This window comes from Mya arenaria, chromosome 2, assembly GCF_026914265.1.
Source record: "Mya arenaria isolate MELC-2E11 chromosome 2, ASM2691426v1".
NCBI lineage: Eukaryota > Metazoa > Mollusca > Bivalvia > Myida > Myidae > Mya > Mya arenaria.
The window spans coordinates 52,600,126-52,611,162 of record NC_069123.1 but is presented as its reverse complement, the minus strand read 5'-3'; the positions used below and the strand labels follow the sequence as shown (position 1 = coordinate 52,611,162).

At 38.9% G+C, this 11,037-nt stretch overlaps 1 protein-coding gene across 3 annotated transcripts in view; it reads right to left on the bottom strand.

Annotated features, from left to right (window-relative positions):
- Positions 1-324: 324 nt before the first annotated feature.
- Positions 325-11,037, bottom strand: part of LOC128244317 (uncharacterized) — a 58,343-nt gene continuing 47,630 nt past the window's right edge. For all 3 annotated transcript variants that reach the window (XM_052962339.1, XM_052962334.1, XM_052962347.1), the window contains exons 21-31: positions 10,679-10,768; positions 9,578-9,660; positions 8,811-9,164; positions 8,474-8,621; positions 8,176-8,366; positions 7,641-7,749; positions 7,309-7,428; positions 6,446-6,706; positions 4,833-4,957; positions 2,540-2,704; positions 325-2,357 (exon numbers count right to left, since the gene is read on the bottom strand). In XM_052962339.1, the coding sequence (XP_052818299.1) occupies positions 2,160-2,357; positions 2,540-2,704; positions 4,833-4,957; positions 6,446-6,706; positions 7,309-7,428; positions 7,641-7,749; positions 8,176-8,366; positions 8,474-8,621; positions 8,811-9,164; positions 9,578-9,660; positions 10,679-10,768 (1,844 nt within the window). In that variant the 3' untranslated portion in view covers positions 325-2,159. The remainder of the gene's footprint in view (positions 2,358-2,539; positions 2,705-4,832; positions 4,958-6,445; positions 6,707-7,308; positions 7,429-7,640; positions 7,750-8,175; positions 8,367-8,473; positions 8,622-8,810; positions 9,165-9,577; positions 9,661-10,678; positions 10,769-11,037) is intronic.

Here is an 11,037-nt window from a genome sequence, read left to right as displayed (position 1 = left end):
TTTTTTGGAATATTTTAACAATATTGTTAATTGTGGTAACTCTTTTTTGGGAGTAAGAGTGCATCTTTAAAAGACTAACAAGGGGAACTGATTTTGCAATAAAGTGCCCAAGATTCTTACATTGTGCGAGATTTCACAGTGCCATCTATACATGTATGTTCCTAGTTTAAATCCATTCAAGGACTTTGCAAGTTCGGCTCTGGACAAAACTGATTGAAGAATAAGAACAATCGTTTATGAATGTATGGGGTCAGTATCCATGGTGGTTTTAAAAGGCCGCATAGTCAATCTGCAATGTACAGAAACGAACACGGACACTGTGGGTTCAACATTCGAACTTTTATTGTAATCATATAACAGCTGAATCACTTTAACATATACTTCGATAAAATATGAACACTTATATAAACAAATGCTTAAAACGGCGTTGTGTATTGTAACAGAACATATAAGTAAAATAATACATCTTTGCATCAAACCTTAGTCAGTGAGATAGAGCTCCTTTTTTAAAAGAAATAATAAGTGTAAATGTAAAAGAAAAGCAGGTGTGTTTAAAAAAAACAAAATTATAATGTATTATAAAGTGACAAATTATAGCACTATGGATGCTTTGGAATAATAAACTTTTAACAAAAACAAGCAACGCATCAACAAAACAGGATAAAGAATAAATTCCGCTGACTCAGACGAAATTCTCAAACCATGTACAACTGTGTAAGCTGGTTACATTACCAAAATAAGTATAAAAGGAACTGCATTATTTAGCGCGTTTAAATGAATTAAAAGCTCTGCCGGGCCACGTCTCAATAAAGATCGTACGGGTTAAAGTCGAAGGTATAAAACGTATAAATTTTGGTTGGGGTAAGCTTTGTTTGAAGAAAACTGTCTTGTAAGGACATTTATCCCATAGATTATGCCCGTAACTTTGCGTGTGTACATTGGTAATCCAAAGCAGCGTAAGGTTTGCTACTAAAATATGTGTTGAAACGGAGCCCAGTGAACATCAGTTTTCATTTTCCAAGTCAGTGAAACAATTGACATATTAGCCAGTAAATCTATTGGAGGGTGCATGTACAACCAATAGAACCCAAATTACGGTAAAACTTTGTCCGGATTTTCATATCATCACAGCCAACAATCGAGCCTAGAGTCACGTGAAACACTAAACTTTTTCAAATAAATCATTGATTGGGAAAGTGATATTCCATTTCGTTGGTTTAATGTATTTATAAATGGAAACCTTGGCTGTATGTCTGCTATCCTCCTCCAAGACAACTTGAAATGCACATACATGGTTTCTTTATGATGAGGCAGCCTTTGTTTTGTGTGTCATTTAGTCTTTTATCCCGAAACTAACACACGTTAAAGGTGACAAAGCCCATAGCACGAACACGGAAAGACATGAATACATAATAACATTTGTTAAGGCACAGGAGAAGCGATAAACATTCAAAACGTGAATTCTAGCACAACTGAGCAAACACAACTGTTCCTTAGATTTCAGAATTATTATTCTCCTCAAATAGGAGAGTTGAAGTTATACATAACTGTGTTGAAGCTTCTAGAAATACTTTGCAAAGCCGTCTCTTCCTCTTTCTAAAAGCAATATACAGTCATTCTCATACAAGCAAAAATAAGTTGTTGTTTTTTCAGAAATTATTTGTGCACTTGTAATGGCTTCCACAGTTCTTCTGATCAACAGAAAATATGTAGTTTGTAATGGTCACTCTTATTATCACGAAGACTCGCTACACAGGTGCTCCGACTTTTAATGGTCACTCTAATTATCACAAGACTCGCTACACAGGTGCTCCGACTTGTAATGGTCACTTTTATTATCATGAAGACTCGCTACACAGGTGCTCCGACATTTACACGCTTTGCACGTGGACATGAGACAGACTCAAGGACTCGGAATTCTGCTCCAAACAGTAGATCCTCTACACTTGTAAATGGCGGCTAGATGAATACATGATAGGTTTATTGTAAAGTTGTTTTATATTGCACACATATAACAAGAACGTTATCGCCTAAATGCGTAATTTGTTATTCGATTTCTCTTGAATGTCAAAACACTCCACACCGGTACAAAATTGCAGGAATCGCAGCCTTTTTAGCGTTAGGAATAAACTCGTTACATCTCTAACATATGTTTTAACCTACAGCACACCAGGCTCAAACTTTATGTGGCCGACCGTCGGCTCATAGTATCCGGCCAGGTAATACACGTCCTTGTGGTCGTCGTGGGATATGACGTCAACACGCCGGCGGTATTCTGAATACGGAATGACGTCACATTTGTGAGATATCGTCTGCACATCATTTTCGTCTTCGTGATCCGAGCGAAACAATGCTCCCTGTTGATTAAAAAAAAAATACATTGCAACATTGACAGTCTAGAGATACTCTGAATATGATTTTGTTCTAATATTTATACGGAATATGGCATTTCTAAAAATCTATATGCATTCATACTTTTAAGATACAAAAAGGTAAAAAGGCAACAGATCGTTCGCCTATTCGCATAATAAGACCGCACCTTAAGGTTATGCAGACGCTTGCCTCCCTTGGTCTCCTCAGGATGATAGAACCACTTCACCTTGACGACCATCTGGCCACTTCGGGCCTCCCAGAAGCTTTCAATGCGGCCAACGTACGGCAAGTTTGGCCGCCCGGTGGAGATAAACACGGCGCACTCCCCCACCTACACACAACACAAACAGTTAAATTATGTTTTGATGAATTATATTCTCGAACTAAATTTAATGCAATTGGATAAAACAACAAGTTTTGCAAGCAGTTATGTCGACATCGACATTTTCTTCTGAATTTATGGATTAAGGATGAATACAACTCAACTTACGAAATACATGTTCGTAGCTGTATTGTTCCAAAGGGTCTCATGTATAAATTGAGTAGATCCATCTACACTAATAAGATTTCTACAGAAAATTGAATTTCCATTAAGGATGAAATTGGATCGCCTTTACTACCTATAGCAGTACCTTTGAGACTGTTGTATCATGACAAATGTTATATAAATATTATCTAAAAATGGAAACATGATAATGCCCTTCGTCTTTCCTCTAAAAATCGAATATGAAATGATATGGAAACAATCATGAAATGCATGGAATAAAAACAATGAGAAAACATGAATAATGCATGACTACATGAAATGACGATAATGAAGATGAAAACAAATGAAAACGACACGAAAGCCACGATGCTGAATGAATCTCTATGGGTCGGTTATACGAGCATGTTTGCATATTCTGGGTTCCAAAGTTATTATATCTCCGCGGGAAAAAACGAATTTCAAGCTAACAGAGATGGCAATGGACAGTGATTGTATGAACAGTGATGGCAATGGACAGTGATTGTATGAACAGTGATGGCAATGGACAGTGATTGTACAAAAAGTGATGGCAATTGACAGTGATTATTTAAACGGAGATGGCAATGGACAGTGATTGTATAAATAAAGATGGCAATGGGCAGTGATGGTATAAACAGTGATGGCAATGGACAGTGATGGCAATAGGCAGTGATGGCAATGGGCAGTGATGGTAATGGACAGTGATGGTATAAACAGTGATGGCAATGGGCAGTGATCGTATAAACTGTGATAACCATAGACAGTGCTGGCAATGGAAAGTGAAGGCAATGGACAGTGATCGATTACAAACAGTGATGTGAATGGACTGTGATGTGAATGGACTGTGATGGCAAAGGACAGTGATGACAATGTACAGTGATGGCAATGGACAATGATTGTATAAAAGTGGCGGCTAATTTTTTAACAGTGATGACAATGGACAGTAACTATATAACTAGAGATGGCAATGTACAGTGATTGTATAAACAGAGATGACGATGGACAGTGATTGTATAAACAGAGATGACAATGGACAGTGATTGTATAAACTGAGATGGCAATGGACAGTGATTGTATAAACATAGATGGCAATGGGTCGGTTATACGAGCATGTTTGCATATTCTGGGTTTCAAAGTTATATATCTCCGCGGGAAAAAAACGAATTTCAAGCTAACAGAGATGGCAATGGACAGTGATTGTATGAACAGTGATGGCAATGGACAGTGCTTGTATGAACAGTGATGGCAATGGACAGTGATTGTACAAAAAGTGATGTCAATTGACAGTGATTATTTAAACGGTGATGGCAATGGACAGTGATTGTATAAATAAAGATGGCAATGGGCAGTGATGGTATAAACAGTGATGTCAATGGACAGTGATGACAATGGGCAGTGATGGAAATGGACAGTGATGGTATAAACAGTGATGGCAATGGGCAGTGATGGCAATGGACAGTGATTGTATAAACTGTGATAACCATAGACAGTGATGGCAATGGCAGTGATTGTATAAACATAGATGGCAATAATTGTATAAACAGAGATGACAATGGACAGTGATTGTATAAACAGAGATGGCAATGGACAGTGATTGTATGAACAAAGATGGCAATGAACAATGATGAAAATGGACAGTGATGACAATGGTACGTGTAGATTATTGGCATCTAGTGATGGAAATGGGTAGTGTCAGGAAAGGATATCAAGGAATGGCCATGGACAGTGATAGCAATGTACAGTGGTGGTAATATACAGTGACGTTAATAGACAGTGATAGTAACGGATATTGATAATAATGGACAGAGATAGTAATGGACAGTAGTGGTAGTGTGCAGTGGTGGTAATGGACAGTGATGACAATGGACAGTCATTGTTATTGAGAGTGTTGGTAAGTACTGAAGTTATAATGGATAACTTGATCCACCTGGACTATGCCAACAATGTTACCTACCGAGATGGACTCTTTATTACGGACGACTGTTTTATAGTACTCCTTTCTGGCCTTGCCCTTCATACCGGGCCTCTTTGTGGAGCAGCCCGACCACGCCCACAGCCCGCGGGGCGGGGCAAAAACCACTGCAATGGCAACGGGCGAATATGGATGCTTTCAATATTAGTATTTTATTACATGTTACTGGTGTCATTTATGTTTAAAAGTCGGTCTGTAGCTTATATAAGTAAATTTCATAAGTTGACTGGTGAGGGTGTAGCAAATGGCAAAAAACGTCGATTGTAACTTAGATTTATGGCTTAACACAATAGTTTTTTTACGATATGACAGTAAAGGACAATATGTTTGGATAAGCCATATCAACTCAAAAGACACATATAAACTAGAAAATTGATATAGCTTTCTCACTATGGGTGTTTTATCAGCTGTCACATCTAACGTACGTGATCTTTAGCAAAATGTATCAAGCAGCAATATCGACATACCAGATGCACTTACGTACGTGTTATTTTTCATTTACAGAGCAACCCATCCTTTTAAGTTCATACCATAAGCAATAATAGCTGAACACAGCCTTTTAATGAACAGTTGCAACTCAAATAGGCCTCTTGAATGGAAACACGTTTACAATAGTGCGGCAAACAGTTCATGTTCTATTAAGACACGCAGATAAAATATATACTCGGTGGAAAATGTCATCAACGCATGCCGACATTTCAATTATTTACCAGTCACAAGAGTTACACATTTTTGGAAAATAGAGCCTCTTACCTACCATTAACTGTATGTTAAACAATGTTCAATAATCATTAACCGAGTCAAAAACATACTTGGTATGGGTAAAATCTGGCATACAAACGCATACAATTCACGTTGATGAAAATTACAATATATTTGACATATATCTTGCCATTCTGTCACATAGTCATTTGTTGGACGAATGTATGTTTAATGGTAATACGTTGCAATCAACATAGTAAATATACCCAATAGAACCCTTATTGGTAGTTCAAAACTAAAATGAAATGGACAGCCGTGTTAAAATTTGCATATGTATATTTCATGATTAACCCCCGAACTTAGATAAAACAACATCCTGTTAACAGAGAGAGGGCTATTTTGCGACTTTTTTTTCTTATCTCTATGCGTTTAAGAGGATTGAAGAATATGATTCACAATACAATTTTCGATTTTAGTACGGAAGTATCTCGCTAAGAATCTCCATTGAAGTAATAAAAAGAGAAAATCGGCATCGAAAATATACACATCTTTCCTTTATTTCCATGTTGCAAGACTTTTTGCCGAGTATATATTTTTTATAAAATGCGAACTAAATGCAAAAGGGTTTACATGAAGTTAACAAAAGTATACAGAGAAACTGTCACGGTACAAAACAAGTACAAATCAGGGAACATAAGCAATATAATATGTAAAGTTTGATAAATTTAATAATAGTGTAAACTGCCAAATTAATACTCAGGTAAAATATTTCCGTAGTAAGACATACAAGGATCCATTTCAATATCATTTTTAGAATCACAACATATACGATATGAACATTTACATGCCGATCCTAAAGTCAACTTAACAAACAAGCACTTAGCCATGCTTACCACCCTGTCCGCTCTGAGCGTCCCCGCGGCCATCCCTGGCGTCACTTGTGAACACGTCTTCGTCACCAATGGACTCGTTCGATAACATCCGATCAGTCTTCGGTGGTCGCCCTGGTCCTCGCTTTCCCTTGGACTCTCTTCCCGCTTCTGACTGAGGACGTCGAAGGGGATCAGATACGGACTTCCGGTGTTCGCTGCCCTCTGACACCGACGTCGTCCGTCGGCGTTTTGTCAACAACAGCAAAGGATTCGGATCGTACTCTGTAACAAATTTCAAGGTTCATAAATGTTTTGTTCATCATATTCCCAGTTTCGTACAATACTTCCACCGCAGGGTATGAGATACGGACTTCCGGGGCTCATAAACCCATGACACCAACGTCGTTTAACGATTATCCTATGACACCAACGTCTTCCGCAGAAAATGATTCGGATCGTACTCTATCGATAAGAAAACGGCACATAAATTTTGAATTTATCGTATTTACAGTTTCACATTATAAATCTTTTTTTTTTACATTTTTTTTAAATTGTTAAATAAGCAAGTTGCTATTCTTTAATTTAACATTCGTCTTCGCATAGCGCCTAACCAACATGCGCGAAGTCGTTCGATATACATAGCGACTCACCGACGAGCGGCAATCCTTCGATGGACGTAGCGACTTACCGACGAGCAGGAAGTTATTCGAAAGACATAACGGCTTTACCGACGAGCGGGAAGTCTTTCGATAGACATAGAAATTTACCGACGAGCGATAAGTCCGTCGATAGACATAGTGACTTACCGACGAGCAGGAAGTCCTTCGATTGACATAGCGACTTACCGACGAGCAGGAAGTCCCTCGATAGACATAGCGACTTACCTACGAGCGGGAAATCCTGTGGGATGATGCGAATATGGTCGAGCGGAATACGCCCCGTATCTCCGTCGTCAAATTCAACCGTGTACAGGTCACGGTCAGCTGTGCTTGGATTTGGGCTCCCTGCGAATACAAACACGCTCGTATGAAGTTGGCAAAACTTAAAAACAACATTATCAGTCAAACAAAATTGGCAGCGACAAGTACTAGATCATCCAATTTAATTTATTTTGGTAGTTTTGAAGACATTATCATTTACATCAACCTCATCATCACCATCATCATCATCATCATCATCATCACACTCTTTTTAATGAACTGACGAGACTGTGCACCTTTCGAGATTGTTCCCGGATATAGGCAACTGAACTGCTGGCTCCAGTAAGCGCAGATCCTGGTTCCCTCCTGCAGCTGCTCAGGGCCAGCCGCCCGTGTGTCCTTGATCTGTGTGAGTCAACACACATCATTAGTTCTACTTAAATCAACACCTCCAAATGTCAACTCGTGAGTTGGAATGGTAAATGACAGGTACATCATTAAAACAAACATTGGCAGTAATGCATGTTTTTTGCAAAACACGGTTGCGTTTGGAACTTCCGGTATTTGTTTTCGAAACGCCCATGTTTGACATTTATTATCACTCTAGATTATCAACTATTATACACTCAAAATGATCTGACATTATCCTTATAAATATTATACTGTACATGCCGTTTATAGAATTCGATAAGAACTAGCCAGCGAATATTTCAACGAATATCAGAAATTAATATAATGTAACGATATCCTTATTTTGGAATTCGTTCCCATAAATAGACTTAATACTGTTGACAATTACATAGCAAAGGCACAATGCTAAATTAAACCTACCGCCTCCTTGAGTATTTCCTCCTGGGAATAGTAGTGAGGCCGGGTCTTCCGCTCGTTGTCAAGGACGGCACCGTAAATGTCGGGCGGTCGGATGGCCTTGAGTTCACCCTCGTGGAACAGACCGTCCATAAACACTAAGATGCGAAGCCCGTCTTCCAGGCCGTCCGGGCTCAGCGTGCACGGTGGCTGGTCTGGAAACCATAAATATTTTTGTCAATGACTTTTTAGTGTTTAGTTATTATCTCCCTTTGACAACTAAATAATCATTCTGAATACAGACCACTCGGAGAAAACGTACCTTCCACTTTACATGGCTTGTCACGGAACATCGACAGTGGCACGTCATCCTGATCACTTCCGATTTCCGGTGATGCGACCCTTGGAGAAGTCGGCTTTTCTTGCTCCTTCCGCTCCTGTCGATGCTGGAAAAGCCGTTCTCTTGACGCCTACAATACAATATATATTATACTACATTATATGGTAGGAGGAGCGGAAACGATTTTAATTTCAAATACATGTAGAATTCTATTTTGATTATTGCATACATCCAAGAAACTAATTACTGCTTTAGCTGGATTTTTCTTGTATTTTACCAGTGAAATTGAATCGAAATAGAGTTTATATAAGTCAGTTACCTGCAACAACTCTGTGGTTTTCTCCCTTGCCTTATTTTGCTGCAGCAGTCCTGTGGAATATTTCTTCTTAACCTTCAAGGACATGTTGAGAGTCTGAGACTTTTTTTGCTTGTCGGCTCTGTGTTTCGCATCCCAGTCGCTCCGGGGCGAGTCATGGCGCAACTTGGCACCGGGGGAGCCTAGCTGCCTCTGCTTTGGGTCCGGGGTTTGGGGTTTGGGCTTGGCACCCGGGGGTCCCTGGGGCGCTGCGTTCGGGCTCGTCTGCGGGCTAGGGTCATTTAGGAAGATCCGCTCGCTCCGTCGGACGTTCCACTCATCCAAATACAGGGGCTTCAGAGGCGTCTTGCCCTCTAGCTGTAAAACGTATAGGAAAATCAAGAGCTTAATTTTATCTTAACCAAGTCTTCGGGTTAAGAGATCGCGGGAAGTCGTGCGGAAATACCAACAGTGACTTTAATTGATTCAATACAAACGTGCTTTATCATTATGCAAACTGTTCTGAAGCAGCCACAACACGTCATTTTTGTGTAAACAACGGGATCATGTGTCATAACAATATGATGAATTGACAAGGACATAAATGTGTTTAGAGGATTTTTTTTAAATGCGTATTTGCTATATAACGTGGAATGCAGAAAACAGAACTCATTAAATCCAAACCGTTGACTCCTGTCACAGAAACAGGTACTTCATCACAACTCAAAGACTCACGGTACTTCATCACAACTCAAAGACTCACGGTACTTCATCACAACTCAAAGACTCACGGTGATTTTACGCTCTTTTTGCGGTTCCTCGGCGTGCAGGCGGAAAAACTCCATGTGTTTAGACTGTTTTGCGACTAAGGTTTCTGTAAATATAACACCAGAATCTACTCTTTTTTTTAAAAACCCATATCCTTTTGCATACTATCTTAAGTGCAAAAACACCATTTGAATCAAATATGTACATGTAGCATATTGTTTTGTTATATGGTATGTTTTGTTTGTTGTCGATCCGTTTAATTGGTAAAAACATCAAATATAACTGACTACACTTATAGCACATTCTTCCTGTAATTCTCGACCAATGAGCATCTCACGATTTTCAATATATTGACAATTCATGACATATCCACATATGTTAACATTTTGCTCAATCAACTGTTCAGCGAGTTCGTGAAGTAAATCTACTGATTAATGGGACATTCCATGTTCTGAGAGAGCTACACTGTAGTACAGAATGGGAGGATTTTAAAGTACTAAAACCTTTTAATGCGTAAAAAGTGAACCATTCAAATGTAGTTGTTTCTATGGTGAATGATTTCTGGCATAAAGAGTTTTCGATTTTTTTGCGGCTTAAGGGAGAAAATACGTCAAAGCACACAGTGGAAGGGAAAAATTGCGCCGTTTTATTATTTCGTATTTTCGTGTTTCCGTTTAACATATCGTTTTAAATGGCGGAATTCAGCCACCATATGTTTCAGGAACGAGAATGTTCAGTTTTTAATTAAATAATGAAAATGCAATCAGAATTATTTTAGTACCTGTCAATACATATATTTTTTATTAATCAACGTGGAAACTCAGACTTCTGTGACTGATGCTGCAGTGCAGTTAGATGTTTTGACCGAGTTTTTGTTAAGAATTAATATACTAAACACATCACCATTGAACCCAATAGTTATTCATGTCTTCAAATCATGAGCTTAACGTCAGAGTTTACTATGTCGGCTGCCAAAAACTTCATAGAAAGCGAAAAGTAGAAGAAGAGTCTGTTATAGGTCACTCAAAAAGAAGACCTATGCTCCACTCGCTGGGATCTGTTTTGGTTATACTTTTAAAATATAAACAGTAACTGTAAAGTTCTGAAAAGTGCAGTGTTTATACCTGTGACGCCTGGTCGGACGGAGTCACACTTCTTCGGTCTGCCGGGTTTCCGCTTCTTGTTGGGAGAGTCCGGGGACAGGGACCCAGAGCCTATAAATATGAACAATAAAGAATATAATAGTATAAGCGTTAGGCTAATGTTTCCGCCAACGGCAATGGTATCACCGGATGGATTTTATTTATATCATTAAGAAAGCATGTGACGAAAACGACCGAAACATTCCATTAACAATGGATTGTTTTTATCAAATGCCGGCAATTCAACGGTTCGCGCATTACTTTAATAGTATGGCGAGAGCTCGCGCCAAAAATAATAACAATTGCTATCGGCGATTTTTGTGTTTTTTACTTAAGTGACG